Source organism: Asterias rubens, chromosome 16 (genome assembly GCF_902459465.1).
Source record: "Asterias rubens chromosome 16, eAstRub1.3, whole genome shotgun sequence".
NCBI classification, from domain to species: Eukaryota; Metazoa; Echinodermata; class Asteroidea; order Forcipulatida; family Asteriidae; genus Asterias; species Asterias rubens.
Genome location: NC_047077.1, coordinates 6,657,474 through 6,677,467, shown reverse-complemented (window position 1 = coordinate 6,677,467; position 19,994 = coordinate 6,657,474). Strand labels below are relative to the sequence as shown.

At 38.0% G+C, this 19,994-nt stretch overlaps 2 protein-coding genes across 5 annotated transcripts; one reads left to right on the top strand and one right to left on the bottom strand.

Moving 5' to 3' along the window:
- Window positions 1-173: 173 nt before the first annotated feature.
- LOC117300728 (MRN complex-interacting protein-like) lies at window positions 174-6,183 on the bottom strand. 3 transcript variants are annotated; one of them, XM_033784508.1, is made up of 5 exons: window positions 5,914-6,183; window positions 3,903-4,045; window positions 2,919-3,104; window positions 2,444-2,662; window positions 174-1,809 (listed from the first exon to the last, which is right to left on the bottom strand). In XM_033784508.1, exons 2-5 carry the CDS (start codon window positions 4,020-4,022, stop codon window positions 937-939), a joined length of 1,398 nt encoding a protein of 465 aa, XP_033640399.1. In that variant the 5' UTR covers window positions 4,023-4,045; window positions 5,914-6,183; the 3' UTR covers window positions 174-936. The 3 variants fall into 3 exon arrangements, with proteins under 3 accessions (XP_033640399.1, XP_033640398.1, XP_033640400.1); XM_033784507.1 differs by lacking the exon at window positions 5,914-6,183 and adding an exon at window positions 5,563-5,669; XM_033784509.1 differs by lacking the exon at window positions 5,914-6,183 and adding an exon at window positions 5,563-5,669 and having other exon boundaries at window positions 2,444-2,659.
- On the top strand, window positions 5,741-19,661 carry LOC117300729. Of its 2 annotated transcripts, none has more exons than XM_033784510.1 (11): window positions 5,741-5,841; window positions 6,944-7,158; window positions 7,859-7,985; window positions 8,679-8,774; window positions 9,192-9,258; window positions 9,594-9,668; window positions 10,462-10,580; window positions 10,925-11,026; window positions 16,994-17,106; window positions 18,212-18,374; window positions 18,741-19,661. In XM_033784510.1, the coding sequence occupies exons 2-11, from the start codon at window positions 7,015-7,017 to the stop codon at window positions 18,788-18,790; spliced, it is 1,056 nt and encodes a 351-aa protein (XP_033640401.1). In that variant the 5' UTR covers window positions 5,741-5,841; window positions 6,944-7,014; the 3' UTR covers window positions 18,791-19,661. The 2 variants fall into 2 exon arrangements, with proteins under 2 accessions (XP_033640401.1, XP_033640402.1); XM_033784511.1 differs by lacking the exon at window positions 5,741-5,841 and adding an exon at window positions 6,295-6,378.
- The last annotated feature ends 333 nt before the right edge of the window (window positions 19,662-19,994 follow it).

Below are 19,994 nucleotides of genomic sequence, written 5' to 3'. Positions count from 1 at the left end.
CAATACAACTTTGCTAAATAGATTGGGACACTTCTTTCGAAATATCAATGGCCGTAGAAGAATAATTTGACAACAAACCCGTTATTCCTAACTATTTGTTTAGCTCCCAAGAGTTGAGAGTTACTTCTTTATCTTAATTAGTTTGTGTGACAATAATTATTATTAATATTTGGACATGAATAAATTTGTTCCAACCATTGAAAGTTTTTGCATTGTGACTGTAATATTTCATAGTGGTCATTACTTTAATTCCATCATATTCAGAATGCACTTTCTTCCATTTTGTTCTATGCGTATCACAGTCCCTAAAGCGTGGAACAATAATGTAATTTTGAAAAAAATTACCTTTCTCTAAAACTATATTACTTCAAAGGGTGTCAACTCAAACAAGGATTCAAAATGTCAGCAACTCCACAGTGCTTAGTGAGTGAATTTTTAGGGTTATTAATTTTTGGAGTAATTACCAAAGGCATACTCTCCCAGACAAGCCCTGTTGAAAAATTCTGCGCCTCAGAATAGGGTCTTGTCATGTACACTAGACAGATGGCCCATTATAAATAAGGGAATTAAAGGGTAGCGACGAGTTCTTTCACGTCCGTTTAAAGCCGGCAGGGTCGTTGCCGTCTGATAAAGGCCCGAGCCGAAGGCAGGGCTTTTATCGCACAGCAATGATCCTGCAAGGTTTTAAACGGACGTTAAAGCCTTTGTAAGAAGCCAGTCTCTGTTGCACTGCATTGATGTGTTGTATGCATCAGAGTCCAACCATAGCAGCAGTACACCATAGCAACAGCCAATTATTCGGCATCAGCCTTATCAATTCCTTAACATAACATTATTGTCATCACACAAGGAAACAAGTGTCATCACCAGAATTATCAATCTATGTAAACTGAGCCACGTGTAAACTCACAATATTTCCAGATTCTTGGGTTTACATCACCACTCGTCACCAAAATCCAACAGATTTTCATCCTGTATCGAGAAAATTGCCATATTCGCTCCTTGATTTTGATTCTTCTCTGTCACATCTCCTGCAGTGTAACTTCCCAGCGGTTTAACTTCAATACTGGTTGCTTGTCTTGCCAAACCATCAGGATAAGTATGAGGTTTGCCTTGATTTTCAGTTAGTTGTCCACTGTATCGAAATTGGAGTCCACAACTTGTATCATTGTAGTGGTGTTGTAGGGAATTGTTAACGTTTGGCACATCTCTGCTCCAGGTTTGGGTCCTAGTGGTGGAGCTTTGGAAATCACTCCCCTCCTCCTCCTCCTCCTCCTCCTCCTCCTCCTCATCTTGAAGAAACTGCCCCCACTTACTGCTAGTCTCTGGCTTGGTTTTAGTTGTTGCCTTTTTTGTTTCTCTACAAGTTGTACTTGTCTGTTTTGGTTTCAGTCTGAAGTCGACAGCCAAAGCTTTTGGCATATTGCTCCAGGTTGGAGTCGTGGTGGAAGAGTTTTGGAAATCACTGTCTTCCTCCTCCTCCTCCTCCTCCTCCTCATCTTGAAGAAACTGCCCCCACTTGCTGCTAGCTTCCGGTTTGGGTTTAGTTGTCAACTTTTTTGTTTCTCCACAAGTTGTACTATGATTCTGTGTTGGTTTCAATCTGAGGTCACCAGCTGAAGCTCCGGATTCTTCAGTAAATTTTACACCATCAGTAATTTTGGAAGTATCATGGGATGCATTTGCAACTTGACAATGTGGATAAGGAACTCTAGGAAGGACATTTTCCTCATTGTTAACGTCACTCGGTTTTACATTTCTGAAAGATGTATTTCTATTTTGCTGACCGCTAGGGTACTCAGGCGTGTCCTAAAAACAACAACAATAAGATGACCATCACCTCACGCCAAAAAAAAGGTAATAGTGAAATAGAAAACAAACAAAACATTAGCCTTTATATTAATCTGATGTGTTGTCTTCTACTCTTAACCATGGAAGTGCCTGGTTTATGTTTGGCAAGGAAACATCTTAAATGCGCTCTCGGAAAGAGGTGAGGGGGCATTTCAAGGCAGATTCCACAATAACACCTTTATTTTCAAGATAAAAAAGAAATGCACCAGGCTACCAGCATAAAAATTGAGGGTACTGCTCCGAAATTGTTTCTGTTACAAGGAACCGTTCTCTGTAAGCCAGTCAAAAACAAAATGGCGGATATACACATTATCCAAAGTGAGGCCACTCGACAACGAGTGATTGTGATTGTATTGAACACATTTCTTTTTAAAGATTACCACAATTCATAAAAACATTTCTCAAAAAAACTTATAACCAAAGCTAACCATTTACTTCCTGAATATTATACTTAAGTTGGGTTTTGAAAATAGTCCCCAAAATGACACCAAAGTTCATTCAATGGGAGTTGCTACTATTTGTTTTGATTAAAGTTCATTAATAATCATCAACATAATAAATTTCCTAACAGAGAAGTTGAGAATATTCATACCTGATCCAAATCTCTTTTCCTCTTTCTTCCGCTGTCCCATCCACCGTTCTTCCTCCCACCTCTTCTTTGCCTTTCTGGCCTGCTCAGTGTAACCTCAACATTGTCAAGATAAGGGTGTTGGGTAGCTTCTTGGAAGGAGCTCCCAGGCGTTTCGTCATCTTCCACTTCCTCCTCATCATTCATGAATGTTTTCCATTTAGATGTTCCCTTTTCAACCTGCTGATAAAAAAAAAAAAATAATCAGATTCACCCTGTCAGTTTTGTAAATGGATACCCCGCCTAAATACTTTATTAGATTATCATTATTATGGTAACCACTGCACATGTCTAAACGGAGGGAAAAGATCAAATGAAATCTGAAGGACAAAGCACATTAGTAAAGCATCTTGCTCAAGGACACAAGTGTCATGACAGGGACTTCAACCCACACTCTGATGATCAAAAGGTTGAATCTGACCTTACCATTAACAATTACCTTTGGTTTTTCAAAACATGGTCTATCTTGCGACACTCTTGGTTCTTCATCTCTATGGACACAATTTGGGATAACACTTTGATCGTATGATCCAGAACCTCCAGGTGTATCGCGACTCTCACCAGCAGTCATGTTGAGTTTCTGAACATGTCGTCTGCAATCAGACCCAGTGCCTCGTCCATACACCTGAAACAAAAGTTGCAAAAGTAATACACATGAGAAAGGTTTCTATTTATGCCCAAATCTGTCATCCACACTCAGGATTGTAGCTAGACCAATGGGTGACTTTTGGGACGCTTGGTGGCAGCAGACTTACCAGGTAAAATACATTGTTCTCGGTCATGTGCGCATGCTCAGAACTACTTAAACAATGGAAATTTACCTGGTAAGTCTGCTGCCACCTAGCGTCCCAAAGTCTCCCATTGTAGCGGTGAGCAATAAATCTTTTTTCTAAAGTCTACCTAGGACGAGCAGATCAACAAAATTGATAATATTTAAAGGAACACGCTGCCTTGGATCGGTCGAGTTGGTCTTTGAAAAGCGTTTGTAACCGTTTTTATAAAATGCATATGGGTAGAAAGATGAATCAATGATCCACACAAACATGCCTCGTAATTGCACGGTTTTCCTTTTACCTCGTCGACTAACGGTCGCCCATTTATGGGAGTCCAATTTTGGACTCCCATAAATGGCCGACCGTGTTAGTTCGCACAGTAAAAGGAAAACCACGCAATTTCGAGACAAACTTGTGTGGATCTTTGTATTCTACTTTTAAAACATCTTTCCAACCATATGTATTTTATAAAAAAAAACGCTTTTATAGACCAACTCGTCCAATCCAAGGCAACATGTTCCTTTAATTATGAGGGCATTAATAATGAAGTGCGAGCTTCAGGCAATTGCTGTGAGTGCCTTGGGTCATTTTGAGGCCTTCAGTAGAGTGAAAATAGAAAGTAGAGTGAAAATATATGAGAGTAATTATACCTTTTTCAGTGATTGCTTTTCACCACACATCTTACACTGCCACTTGGAGATCTTTTTGACCTGTTGAACTTGAAACACCTCACAAGCATAGCACCGAACTACATGAAACTCTTGAGGCATCGTGATGCAGAAAAGAAGCTAGCCTGAATTGGAAATGAACAAATACAACAAATTAAAACTTGATAAGATACCTATGTATTTCACCGACTTTATTTCTGGAAACTTGGCTCTGTAATTTTCTATAGCTTAGTCTAACTAGTTTTCTATAGCTTAGTCTGAATCTGACCCCAAAGTGTTGTAGTTACTGTTGTTGCAATGTTGGTCAGGAGATTTCGTGTGTCCCCCCCCCCCCCCCACCCATATAGCAATTTTGTTCTGGACTGGAGTGACGATACAGTACAACGAACTACAACAACGCACCCATGACACCCCATGATACACACACAGGCAAACATGGCAAAGGAAAGCATTTATTTTTACAAGAACATTTGCATTTATTAATACTAAAAAATACACACATACACAACCACACAGGTGTAATTTGGAAAAATTTCAGTGGTTTTGGAGTTAATTAAAAATTAAGCCTTTTATTAAAAGGGTTGATAAATTGAAGGCGACGTGCGGAAAATTATCCCAGGTATTATTTAACCATTGATTGATAAACAGGAAATCTCCATGATGTAACTGACTAAATAGGTCAGGCTGTAGTGAATGTGGAAGTCACAACTTCTCCACCATCATGACCAGGTACCTCATGACCATGCTCGCCCATAAGGTAAATTATCGGGAATAGCAAAATATCAAGAGAGGGCGCTGTTGAACCCACACAAAGATATAGGCGTTACGTGTGCGAGTCGTAGAAACTGCATAGAAACCGCCCCATATTCCTTCCCACAAGGCATTGCGGTTCTGAATCGCGATAAACCTTATTGCCCACACGCAAAACAACTGACTTTCTATACACAAATTGAAAAAGGAAAGAAGACAATGATTTCAATTTCGGAAAGTTTTCCGTATGGCGCCACCACCTTTTCACTCATTTTTACAAAAAGGGATATCGTAGCGTCATACGTTTTTGACCCTCATCTGGTTCCGGTCCCCAACTTTGATTCCCGTTTACCGCGAAATGTGCAAGCTGCACCGGTGACAGAAGCTATGCAGTTTACTCACCACGGTCTGTATTTTCATCAGGCTTAATCATGCTGAGAATAAAGTTTCCTGTCATTGGTTATGCTCAAACATTTATAAAATGATTGATTTTCGGTACAAATCACTAGTGCATTATTATGCCAAAATTCAAATGAGTCAAAGAAACATCATCCAACCTCGAAAGTTCAAAACAAAATTACTATTAAATTAATTAGATACCTATCTATACTATTTCATATCGAATGAAAAAGTGGTGGCGCCATACGGAAACTTTTCCTCAATTTCAATTCAGGATTATCATTTATATGATTAATTAATAATACAAATTTAAAACATAAAAAAGACATTTATTAAGTTCGCACATTTGTGATTGTGGGGATATCCCCACTTCACTTCACTTGTGTGGCCAAGGTTGAAGGTAACTATCCTTGGCCACACAAGTGGGGCTAATTGTGGGACAGAATTTACTTCTATCTGTCAACATGATACTTGCTATTCGTTATTTACTGACCTCCCAGTCTTTACAAAAATCTAAAGTTGTCTTGATGAAGAAATGCAGCCCAGAAAGAAAGTGATTTGACTTCATGCGTTTACTTGAATTTCGTTCCACATGTCCAACTACATACCGCCCTCAAGTGGCAATCAATAAACAGGTTTGACGACAGTAATTTTTGTCGCAATCACAATCAGATTCGAGAGAGCACAAGTCGCAATTTACTTTTCATTCATCATTCTCAATATTGAAGTTTGGTATTTGAACGTTGAAGCTTACATCTTCGACTTTTAAAGGGTAATATGATAACATGTTATTGTTATTAGTATTTTACTTTCGTAGTTCTTGTTATTAAAATTACAACGAAACCTTTGTGCATGACACTCTTGTTGACAGCGGTTTCGTGTTTCATCTCCATTGGTCAGTCAGCAAAATATCCTGCCGGATACATCTACGACTACGCTAACGTGTTTGGCATGGGCATGGCATGTTCGTTGATTGTTCACGCTTCACAACACACAACACACACACATGACTGAAGACTACTAATAAATGTGGTGTCCATATGCTCGCTTGGCTCTTCATTTTCAGGCTCATGTTAAAAACCAGGAAAAATTTTACGTCGTCGCCACCAACTTCCGGCCCTTTTTTTTTTTTTCCTCTGCGCATGGACGCTGACCGACTGATTGGAGCGTTGAACAACAACACTCACACACACAAACAGCATAAACATGGCGGAGTTCGATGTCACTGGGAGTCAAAAACGGCCCAATTTTGACCATTGTTTACAAACTAGTTTGGCTAGTTTTTAATGAGGCACAACCTAAGACAAGAGTATAACTCGGCAGAGAGTGTTATTATAATTGCGATAATTGTAACCAACCATTCTCCTGACAGTGCTGTTGTCACAGTCGACTTGTTTGCAAGATTGTCATCAGATTTGCCCAATTATCGGTCGTACAACCGATAATGAAGGATTTAAATAACAAAAGAGGAGTAACTGGGTCTACTTACCACTTTCAAAGTCATGGCACAGATTTTGCATGAATTTAATCTTTAGAATGGTTATATTTTAAAACTATTTATTGTGAAAACAACAACAAAATTACTGTATACTTCTTTCAGAAAGTTGAATCCATTCACAGTTAGCGAGGTTACCAACTGCATATAAAACACCATGGAAAAAAGACACATGCAGGAAATCTTTGAAAAGTAAAATTTGTATTGATCAGAAGGAGTAATTTTGCAGAATGCTCATAAGATAGAACATTACCATCTTTATGTGAAGACAAGTGAAGACTTGTTAGTATTTATACAATGTTTTGCACAGTTTCTTTTGGGGGTCGTTGTGCATGTATCCTGCTCTACCTTAAACACCCATCTCTCATTTTGATTACAGATTGTTGACGCTATTTTAGTGTTTGTTTGCTGTTTTGTTCACTTCAAATCTGTGGATTGGCTTCTTTCAAAATGATGACATCCAAAGGCAACAACTTTGCTTACATGCCCAACACATCGGACGTTGACCCGGATATGCTGCTGAACTGCCCGTATGACATGGCACATAGAATACTTGCCAAGCGTTTCCCATACCATGTCATGAAATGTAGAAAGGTAAGAACAATGTGTTATCATTTTAAATTCCATGTGATTGTTAACATGAACCTCATTCTTTCACTTTTGTTTTTTAGGGAAAGTATACTTCAGATTTCTAAAGGGTTTTGATACCTTTTGTTGATCAAGTTTTTTGTCATGACATGAATCTATACTCACTGTGAATGAGGATGTATGTAACTTAATTAACCTGTAGAAATTTCAGCTTCTTTAGTAGTCAAGTTTTTGAGAAAAAAAGAAGAAAATCACAGCAATGTTTTCAGTTTTGTGTCGTACAAAAAGTACCCTCACCCATTAACTGTGAATTTCTTTACGGTTTCATGATATTTTGACTGCCTGTATTATTGTACTCTTGTAATAATTGCAAAAAAAATAATATACCACAATACCAATAATGGAAAAACAGTTTGTTTTACTTTCTTCGCTTCATGTAAATTTTGTTCACAGATGCCCTCACAAATTTAAAAATAATATGTAATTTATCAAAGCCGGCAGTGGTTTAAAGTCTTAATGTTATTATTTTTCCTAACTTCCTTATCTGTTTTTATTTTTTAAAATGTTCTACTTTTTTAATTTTCAGAATCACATTCTAGCCAATATCAGTATCTGACATATCTATTGTGTATCTATATATTTTTCCTGACTTCCTTTTCTGTTTTTAAATTTTCTACTTTTTTTTTCTTTTCTTTTTCTTTTTCAGAATCACATTCTAGCCAACATGAGCATCTGTCCCTTTAATGCCAGACATATCATCCCTATATCTGAGCTAAGACACCATGTTGCCAACTGTCTTGATCGCAGCACAATTGAACCAGACATTGCGTATGGTAAGCAAGGTTTTTATATTTTTAGTTATTTTTATTTTTTTGTGAGAGATCTCCTAACATTAAAAGGCCAGGGGTCGATTTCACAAAGATTTAGGGACTAGTCCTCGGAGATATTAAAAACGTATGGCTAGTCCTAAATTAGGATTAGTAACTTGTCCTTACTCAAGATAAGACTAGTCTTAACTCTTTGTGAAATCCACCCCAGGGCCCAGTTTCACGGCTTTGCTAACCATAAGCAAAGATCGGCGCTTGGTGTAGCAGGGAAATTCCCGCTAATGTCAAGCTTATTTTTGTGCGCGTCGATTTAACAAAGCAATCAAAGCCATCGTGAGATAAATTGTCAGTATCACCATAGTGATTTGCATTGGGACATCACACTTAACTAAGCAACCACAATTGATTTGCAGTTAAGATCTATCGTAACTCTATTTTAAATCTATCCCTGATGGCCACTTCCAGGTGTGGGCTAAGCTTAACTGATTTGGGCTATCGACCCAAATCAACCATCACCAGGGGCTCGTTGCCACCTACTCCTGGGGCTGTCACATGATTATCCACTCACAATCCGTAATGATGTAGGCATGGGTATCATATACTAGGAGCCTGACTAGTAGAGCGGAAAGCACTTGCCTCCCCATGTTTTGTTTGCCCATGACTTCAATCATTAATCTTATTGTTTTTGTCTGTCCGTAGCTCAAGCACCTGATGGCAGTTATATGAAGGGAGATACCTCGGTACCGAGTTACCATCATGAATATCATCCACCCTCAACAGAAAACTGGGACGCAGGTATGAAAACTTCACTTTTAAAACAGCCAGGCGTGCAACTTTAAGCTGATCTGCTAATTTCCTCCTATTTTTGTTTCTCAGCAGTAGGCCTACAAAGTATTGGTGTGCCTGGCACTTTCCTCTGTTATGACAAACTGAATTTGATGTGTAGTTATAAACCTGACACTTTGAAGTCCCCAAATCAGTTTTGAACGAAAACATTCCTAACTATGGTTTCTTTTTCCTTCCTCTGTATTTAAATTGCTCATTGCTGTATATTTTAAAATGTTTTTACCTAATTTATGTGCAATATTGTACTTTTTATATACCCGTGAAATGAAATAAATATATAACTATAAATATGGTAAACAGTATTTTGGCGTTGCTTTTGTCATTATTGCAATATTTATGTGTTTTTGTTATTCTTTAATCTTCTAGAAGTGTCAAATTCAAGCAGAATACACGTAGAGGAAGAGAATCCTAATATCATACACAACTTGGTCGGGTAAGTAGGATTATTAATCAAGGCTAAAAAACAACATAAAATAATACTTGGAACACACGTATTAGCCAGGAATGAGGTTTAGACGCTAACTTTTGACCAACATGCACCTCATTCAACATTCCAAGTATTTGCGAAGATGTCTATGGTGAACTTAACCACTGAAGCGCTTGACTTGACCGTGGCAAACAATTTCCCATAGACTTTCAAATATTACCAATCGAAGTGCAAGTAGCAAATTGCAGTAATAGTGGTCAGGTAACTGGTAGTAACAGTGGTTCTATGGTACAGGCCGATTGTATTTTTATAAATTGAATGTCTGATAATTTTTTCAACAGAATGACAAGATCTCAAAGAAGAGAGTTCAGTAAGAAGCTAGTGGAAGTCAGCAAAAATAATGGAGTAGTAACTGAGTAAGTTTTCCTTTACTTTCCTTACACCTTTTAAAGACACTGGACACTATTGTTAGTTATCAAAGACCAGTCTTCTCACTAAAACAACAAACCTGTGAAAATTTGAGCTCAATTGGTCTTCGAAATTGCGAGATAATAATGAAAGAAAAAACACCCTTGTCACACGAAGTTGTGTGCTTTCAGATGCTTGATTTCGAGACCTCAAATTCTAATTTCTGAGGTCTCAAAATCAAATTTGTGGAAAGTTACTTCTTTCTCAAAAACAACATTACTTCAGATGGAGCTGTTTCTCACAATGTTTATACTATCAACCTCTCCCCATTACTCGTTACCAAGTAAAGTTTTATACTAATAAATATTTTGAGTAATTACCAATAATGTCAACTGCCTTTAAGGCTTAGAGGATATTATTCAGAAGCAGAGAAACACAAACCAGTTTTCGTGTCACAAAATTTGGTTCCCATTATGGATAAGGCCAAAGATAACGATGTATTCAGTTCTTATATTATACACCATATTGACTGGCAATGAGGGAACTAGTGTAGGTCTATTCCCCCTGCAAACCTTACTATATATTGTATTTCCACCATGCAAAGTTTCAAATCCTACTTAGTGTCGTCTGTTTGTCTTCAGGAAATATTTTTGGTCTGATATATGGGTCTCAGAATTCTTCACTGCAATAACCTATCTTTCTGAAAGTTTGTCTAATACTCAGCGCCTTGAGTACCTTGTTTGGTATTTAAATGCGCTATATAAGACTTCAATTCAATATTATTGTTATATTTTTTGATAGCTCTGAAGAAAACCCAACCATGGAGGAACCTGAACAACCCATGGAGGGAATAAGACGACCAAAGCAGATCCCTAAAGCAGCTTCACTTCATACTAATGATCAAAGAGCAGCACAATTTGGTGAGGGTTTAAACTATGCTAGAATTCGGCAATCTTGGTAGTCTAGTTGATAAGACACTGCTCTAGAATTGGCAGGGTCGTGGGTTCGAATCGAGTAACATGCATGTGATATTTGTTCACAGGACTAGGGACAGTACTGAGTATACATTCTTTATCCCTATGCAAATTTTGCATATATTATTCTAAATTTCATAGAGCTGCTAAAGCACTAAAAAGTAGCTAAGCACAACAAAATTATGCCTATATTGTCTGTAAGCTCAAAACGGCTGCGTACTTATTTTATGAAATTTGGCCCTCGTGAATTGTTTAAATATTTATCTTCCATCTTGTCATTACTTTTTCAGGGATGTCAAACTCAGTTGATGGGACTCAACCAAGACTCCATGGATTGGGAAGATCTATGCTGGTGCCTAATAATAACACCTCAGTACCGAGACCAGGAACGAGTAAGTTTTATTTACTTACCTTTTGTTGATCATTCATGTCACTCCACTGCTGAAAGTAGATCTCTTCACCGGTAAACTGGAACCAACTCTGTTTAAGCTGTGCTATCTTTTTCCAACTTCACCCTCCTGTGTTAGTTGTTGCCATGCTTTTCCAACTCTGATCTCTATACTTCATTAGTGTTTTCCGACTAGTACACTTAAGTTTAAGTCTGTTTTATTGTGTGTCTATTTGTTGTCCATTTGTTGAGCATTTGTTGCCCACTTGGTGTCCATTTGTTGTCCGTTTGTCTCCTACATAAATCTGTCTATGAGGTGTCCGGCTTGGCTGTACCCTGATCACTGCAAAACGTATTACCTCAAAGATCAAGCTTGGTCGATGCATCTCTTGGGCTGTAAATAGGACAAAGAAGTTGCTATGAATAGTCAAAAGGTCAAAGGTACCTGGCACTGGCATTATTTACAAGAATCCAAGTGTGGCCTCAGACAATCAGGCTAGGGGCATCACAAAATAGTGTTGTGGAAAAGCTATTCACCTATTGCCAGATGAGGGCGCTGTTAATACACCATGCTGCTGCATGCTTTGTCCTGAATGAACTAGTCCAAATTAAAGTATGGGCATAAGCATGACAAGTTACAGCATTATTTTTTGAGAAAATAAAACAAGCTGATAGCAAACAACTTACCAACCAAATGGGCCGATGGTATAAATGCAAAAAATAGTTAATGGCCTGACGTTTCGACCCTAGCAGAGTCTTTCTCAAAGGCTAAATAACAACACAACAAACATGAACAGGTAACTAAGTGAAACATAAGCAGTGAAGTAGAAATACATGAATGGGGTTAGAAAGCATAAACTGTAAAATACAACCAACAAATAAGACAAAATGTAACAAAAAAACGGGGATGTAAGAAGGATCATGATTTTTTTAACAGTGTTCTAATGACTGTCCCCATTTAAAATTGCACATTACCTTGGGGTTGGGCACTTAATACTATAAAACATTTGTTTTGAAATGAGTATGGTTGGAAAGATATTTGTCAGAGTAAAATATAATGATTCACATAGATATCCCTTTGAAATAAATACTCCTATATTTTGTTATGTTACCAATGGTCCAGAGGTAAGTATAGAATAAAATTCAGTGACAAAAGATCTTTAAATATGGGTTACCCTTCAATATGACGTTCATTCCATACTTTTTTTGAAAATTAGTTCAAGTTCAATAAGAGACCTTACCAACACATACAGGTAACCAAATCAAAAGCGCATATTATAAGTATACAAAATAATATTGATAAAGCAGATAACTAATAAAATACTAGGAATCTACTATGTACAAGAAATAATAATTATTATTATTATTAAGAGAGAAGAGTATAAACTGAGTATAAGCCGAGGCTTGTAGAAAACACCCTTATGTACCTTGGGTGCTCTCACAGTTTAATTAGTTACATTACTACAATTTTTACAAAGTATCATTTCATAGGCCCAAGTCGTGTATATGGGCCATTAATTATCTAGTTCGCTGAGCGGGTCTTTAGATCACATGTTAATATACCCCAAGTGACCAGTGTTTCGCTTCAATCGGAATACATAAACTCCAAATTATTTTCATCAGTAATCACTAATTACAATGCATTGTAGGTATTTTAATGCTCAATTGGTCGTCGAAGTTGCAAGATAATAATGAAAAAAAAAAACACCAATGTCACACGAAGTTGTGTGCTTTTAGATGGTTGATTTCGAGACCTCAAGTTCTAAACTTGAGGTCTCGAAATCCAATTCGTGGAAAATTACTTCTTTCTCCAAAACTATGGCACTTCAGAGGGAGCGGTTTCTCACAATGTTTTATACCACCAACCTCTCCCCATTACTTCTCACCAAGAAAGGTTTTATGCGAATAATTATTTTGAGTAATTACCAATAGTGTCCACTGCCTTTAAACAGTGTTCCACTGTACACATGCTAAAACACCCATGAGCAGTAAATCAACTGAAGCAGACTGGTCCCACTGGTTAGTGACTTACAAAGGGGCAAACCCTGCCTGATACCATCTGCATGGATGTAAACATACTGTGAAGATTCTTAATATAAAATTAAAACATAATTAGAATCGGGATGTTTCCGCCCTAGCCAAGTCTTTGCTGACAACACAACACAACATACATTTGGAAGGCTAACTGACACATGAATGTGTTGTTTTGTCATTTAGCCTTTTAGATGGCTAAATGACTCTTCTAGGGCAACGTAAATCAGGCCTTTCTATTTATACCACAGGACCTTTTGGTTGTTAAGCAGTTTTTGAGAGCTAATTTTGTTTTCTGATTCAATTCACCATCTGAATAAATCCGCTGACTCCAGACTTGGGTCATGTCAGAGAGAAGATTTTTCCAATCTGCCTTTATATTACTTTAATGACTATGCATAGTTTTCCTTGGGTGTACTCCTCAACTTCTTTTTAGTACTAATTGAAAAATTTAGTAACTGGGTAAAAACCTTCACACCCCCATAAAATATCTCTCCATTCACGTTTGTCTAATTTTTGTGTCAGTTTACTTACTCCAAACTATGATAAATTGTTTTTATTAAGACACTGGGAAAAAACAATCAAGAAAAGGTGTTAAGACATGTTGTCATGGTTGTGGTGAAAACTTTTGAAGCAGCACCGCTAAAAGGCTTGTCAATTCGAATCACATTTCAAGGCCGTTTTGTTTTATAAGAGATAGTAAAGCCATAGCAGGCAATTCATTCTGTTGCTGTGAAATGGCCCCCAGAAAAGATTAACAGCAACTCTATTCAATAACTTAAAAGTGCTGGACACCTATGGCAATTGTCAAAGAACAATATTCTCACCAGGCGTATCCCAACATGCATAATAACAAATCTTTGAAAATTTAGACTCAATTGGTCATCGAAGTTGCTAGAGAATAATGAAAGAAAATACACCATTGTTGCACAAATTGTGTGCTTTCAGATGCCCAATAAAAGGCTTCAGGCTTGAAGTCTTTTATTATTTGAGTGAGAAATTACCTTTTACTCAAAAACTACGTTACATTAGAGGGAGTGGTTTTCTCACAATGCTTTATACTATCAACAGCTCTCCATTGCTTGTTTCCAAGTAAGTTCTTATGCTTACAATTATTTTGAGATGGGGTCTGTATGAATTAGGGAACCTTGGGATTTATAGTAGCGCGTAAAATCAATTCAAACTGACACAGCCCAACTTTATAGACCTCTTGTTGTACACATCAGAATCCCAAACTGCGCACTCTTTCAGGCCAAAGAAATACCTTGCATTGGCTGAGAGTTTTGCGTGATGCAAACACACACAATGCGAATTACCAACGTTTGTCCTTGGCGATGATGGCCTGTTATGCAAGGGATCTATTGTTATATAAGCCTGAGTGTTGATTAAGTTTGACCTACATTTGTAGTCCTAGCTTTAGCAGAATTTCTTTTTTAGGAACACTTCTGCCAAGAAAAACTTGTATTAATATTACCTCTGATTGCATGCTCTTCTATGCTAAGCTTAAACAAATTGATACAAAGGCTAATCAAAAGGTACATGCCAAATCAGCCCTTGAATTACACAGTGGAAACAGATGGCCTCTGTAGCTCTGGTCTTGGCCTTGGTGCCCCTTCAACAATTTCCCATAAAAGTGCCCTTAGTAAAATGAAAATGGCCTTGCCCTCTCAAACCTAATTCCAAGCCAGCCAAAATGACATGTAATGTATTGTTTGTGACTTTGTCTCAGTTGTTTGAGGCTAAACACAAATTTGGGTAAGCACAGAAAAATCTTTCCAGCCAAAATAACTATGCGCATTGCTTTGACTGGTTCACTGCTGCTTTATTTCTTAGCAAAAATAATTGCTAAGCACCATAATCTGAATAAACCAGCCTTATGCAATTAGGTTGTGGTAGTTTGGCTGGTAACTGTGGTATATAGGCTTAGACAGGAATGATATTCTTCCTACTTACGTCTGATTTTCAGGCTGTTTTCCCCTTGGTTAATTCAGAAAATTGCAGATGAAATCCCTTGAAAAGTGTGATGAAGCCCTCACTATGCACTACTAATGTCAGCCCTTGTTCTGGATAAAATGTTCCTACTTTTCCCCAAGGACCAAACACCATGTCTGCTTTGAAAAAAACCGTAAACAATGCATTGGGATATGGACTACCTAAAGTCTGAGATGTGTTTTGAGGTGCCAAGACAAATGTCTTGTACAATCCAGCCCCTGGTAGGGGGTAGACATTTGATGGGATAAAAAGCGACTGTCAAAATTTATTTAAAAGGAGGTGTTACAGTTTACTTTCTTCAGGGCTGTCTTTTTTTAGCCTCTGCCTTAAGCCTTGGTTTTGCTACAAAATTACTGGACAACGGACTCGCATATAGCAACTTGTTTTGACTGACTATTGTTGATTTTTGCAAAAGCCTTGGGTACAGCGAACAAAACTAAAGAAATCCTTGTGACAATTGAGGTATGAAGAATGCTCCAACTGTGCTTTATTGTGCAAAAGAACACAGTAATCACTCTCAAGCAATGATTCAGAAAACTGAATGAAGGGGAAATATCTTCCACATAAGTAAATGTCGGTGTTTTAGAAACACCAGTCTGAATCCAGGGGTTGTTTTTTAGCCTAGACTCCTCTCTTCACAATCTCTTAAGTGATGCCCTTTTGTGCAGTAGATTATTTTGCTGTCAGTCCTGTGTGTTTAGTAAAGCGATGCATTACGAGTAACAAGTCAGACAATACCTTTAGTAGGATGACCTGCCTCTTCAATTCTAAATCTCTTAATCTATGTCGTTAATACTTGGTTGGATTCATACATCACGACCCGACCAAAATATCAGCAAGGACTGTCGAGAATCTGACAACAGAGTGTCACACTTTGTTGTGAATCAATAACAATGTGTCCAAATTCTTCACTGCCACTTTGTTCTTGAAGGATTAAGCAAGGCTTACACACAGTTTAGAGAGATGCTCCACAGTTGCCCCACACCAAATAGATTAGGAACGACTCTAGGTCAATCCAAATAAATTTTGATTTCAGACAGGTGATCTTAAATTGGCTGGAGATGAAAATTAAATGAAAAACATTTCTAGATTCCCTCTAGCAGATTCATAACAAAGATATTAATCATTTGTTCGGCAAAGATTTTTTTTGTTTTTGGTTGATGTCACTTTCCAAGTATGTTTTGTTTTGAGGATTTTTTTGTGCTGAGTTTAGCCCGGTTCATACTTCCTGCGAATACCCTTTTGAAGTTAATTTGACGTGAATTTGACGTCTCCTTCTGCATCGATATTTGCAAGTGAATAAGCAGAGTTGAACTGCTGCAAATTATTTGTTGCGAACTTGTGATGTCAACATTCGCTACGCATTTGCATTCGCAGGAAGTATGAACCAGGCTTATTTGGGGGATTGCATCAACTTAATGGTATGTAAACTTGTATAACGTTGTTATTCCACTAAATTTGCTTTGTTGTATGACATCATTATACAATTGTTGCACTGTGACGGGGTCCATGGCGTTTTGTACACTTGAGGGGGAAAATGGAACCCAAGGTGAAGCCGAGGGTGCCATTTACCCTCGCGGGTGTACAAAACCACTGGACCCCAGTCACAGCGTGCAACAATTGTTTTGTTATACCTGTATAATTGTTATTCCCTCTTCTCGAAGTTCTGTTGTCATATTCAAACATTATTACGACCGACCTTTCATTGTTTTATAAGCAGACGAACCTCGAACCCGCGGTTGTTTCGTACACAGCGCTGGAAATCGACCAACGCCGGGAACAATCAAGGTGATGTACACCTGTGTACATCACTTTTCATGTTACCCAGCTCGTTGAGCCATGTAACACGCGTTTTGTTGCACGTTACATGATTGGTTCTCGACCAATCAAACTTCACAGTTTGTTACCGAGGTATAACAAAACATTTTGTTTTACTTTCTTCATGAAGCTGTACAGGGACGTGCCATTGCTGCCAACATTTTCAACTCCAAAAATCCACAGCAAGAGTCCTCACCAAAAAAAGCTGAGGTGGAGACTAGACGTGCTCCTACTGTCTCCATGGTAAGCCAGACTAAACTACAGAATTGTTACAGATTGCTATTCATAGCCAGAATTCATAGAGCCCAAACTGTCTTGCAAAACCTATTACTTGAATAAATTGCATATTTTTGACATAAAGGTCTGGGCTAGCCTTGCTCAAGGCAGTCGAATTATTCACTCCGATAAAAGACTGCCGCTGTACAAAAACCCACCCGTATTCACTGTGCGTAACATCGCACGACACGATGCCCCCGTACACTATCCGCATGCGGAGGCCGTCAGGCCGACAGCCTCGTAGGGTCTGTGTTGAAGCCACTGACCTCATTACTATAATAAGCGAAGAATTCCCACGGTCAGCTCATTACCATAATGCCCGCGAAAGACGAGACATGTTTACATCACACACCACCACCACGGACGCATGATAGGGTCCAAAGGTCGTGATAAGGGAAGTGCGTGATTGGACGTCAAAATGAATAATTCATTTGCCTCACATCCTGTGTTGTCTGATAGGTCTGACGAAAGATATACATATTCATGGTCTGCATACTAGCATATCCGAGAGCCCCCCCATTTTTTTCCACTTGTGGAATTTTTTTTAATACAACACATTAAACCCGGAAGTTACAGACCCGACAAGGCTGTCGGCCTGACGGCCACCGCATGCGGTTAGTGGTACGAGTGCGGATGACTTGTGTGCACAGTAGTTGTACGATGTGACAGTGTGTATATACGGGTGGGTCATGCGGTGTGATCGCACGCACCACGCACAGGGTATACGGGTGGGTTTACAGTGGCGTCTTTTCGGAGCGAATAATGCGACTGCCTTGAGCAAGGCTAGGTCTGGGCAGACATTTTCAACAGGTATTAGTCATTCTGTGCACAGGGGGACAATCATTGGTACTCATTATTTATTTATTTATTTACAGTTTGGAAACCACTGATGTAACAGTTATCTTCATAATATTTATCAATTAACAATTGCATGGTGATTAAAAAGTGCTCAAATTTGTTGAATACATTTAGTTCATATTTGGCAATATTTCTCTGAATTTCTCTCACCCTTAACACGAAACCTGTAAACTACATGTAAGTGACAATTTGTTTGCTCTTTTATTACCTATAGGCTCCAACGAACGTGGTACCCACTCTACCAGTCAAAAGTGCTTCTACCCCTAACCAGTTTAACAACACCCCACTCAGCCAGGTACCCAGTCTGGCTGGGCTCGGGAGGGGACTGGGCGCACCAAGGGGCGGTAACAGACCTGGCCTTGGAATGCCTGCTGTGGGTGAGTTTTCAGAACAATTTTATATCAAGACACTTGACCATTAATTCGTCCTTTGGATGGGACATGAAGCTGTTGGTCCCATGTGTTGGTAGTGTACCGCATGTAAAATAACCCAGTGCACTTATCGAAAAGAGAAGGGGTTCGCCTCTGTGTTCCTGGCTGTGGCTGCTGAATGCGTTGACGCACCTTGTAAAACCCTTGTAAGGTGCTTTATAATTGGGTCTCAGAATTCATACCTTTCACTCACCCATCTTTCTGTATAACCGCCTTGAGTACCTTGTTGGTAGTTGCGTGCGCTACATAAGACTTTGATATTATTATTATTACTATATAAATTTGTGATTTTGATTATTACTTCTAATACAGGTCATCAGTCAAGGACCCAGGCATATAGCATGGCCGATCCACTCCTATAGCTTCATGTGGTGAAACTTGTGAGATGTTCTCAGAGCAAAATAAAGAAGAGAGAATGACCCTTAGAAAGAAGAAGTGGTCAAGGAAGAAAGAGTTTAGAGAACGACCCTTCAGAAGAAGGTTGGGGTCAAGAAGGAAAGAGTGAATGCAAGTATTAACTTATGCCAAAAAGTATTTGGACTTTTTTTTTTTACTTGTATTTATTTCTGTTAGCACACACTTGTTGAGATTTATTTGTGTGTTTATTTTTCGGTGCTGTGCCGTTATACTTTGTTGGAGCGCTTTATTCATTCATTTTTATTTATTCATAATTTTTTATTTTTTTGACTATTGGCGTGTTTATAAAGTGTATACTTTGTATACTTAAATATTCAAGATACCAGTAGGTGGGAAAAAGTCCCACATTACAATTAGTTGAAGTCATTTATGCTTTTAGATCTTCATTTTCTTTATTTGACTGTTTATTAAAGTTCCAACTTTTGAAACACAATATGTTAAGAGCTCAAGTGGGGATGAAACTTAACACTTTCCTTTTCATTAAAAAACCTCTGCGATGTCATGTTAAAATTAAAATAAAAAAAAGGAACAGCTGAAAATCAAGTTAATAGACAAATTCCAATAAAGAACTGTACTAGAAAGTTAACTAACAGCATTTTATTTCTTGATCTTAATGTAAAAGGCGAGGTATACTTTTTAGTAAATATCAAAGACCAGTATCATCACTTCTCATAACCAAACATGCATAAAATAACAATCTAGTGATAAATTGGGCTCAATTAATCATTAAAGTTTATAGAAAATGATGGAAGAAAAATGTTTTGCTTTTAGATGCCTGAGAATGGCTTCATGCCTGAAGCCTTACTCAGATTCAATTTTGGGGTGAACATTATCGTTTTCTTGAAAATTACTTTACTTCATAGTGGGTCGTTTCTGACAATGTGTCATAATAAAAACATTTCTCCAGTGCTCTTTATCATTTTAAGCTCAACAACTAGTTTAGGGATTAGTTTGTCCATAAATTCATTAAAGAAAAGTTTTGAATGTGTAGCTTTTATTACAAGCATCTTAAGATCAAACTTGACATATGAAATCTTCAATCATAGATAACACTTTCAGTCTAACCCAGTAAAATGTTATAATTGTTGACAGATTAGTTTTAAAGGTACTGGAAACCATTGGTAATTCCTATAAATAATTGTCAGCATA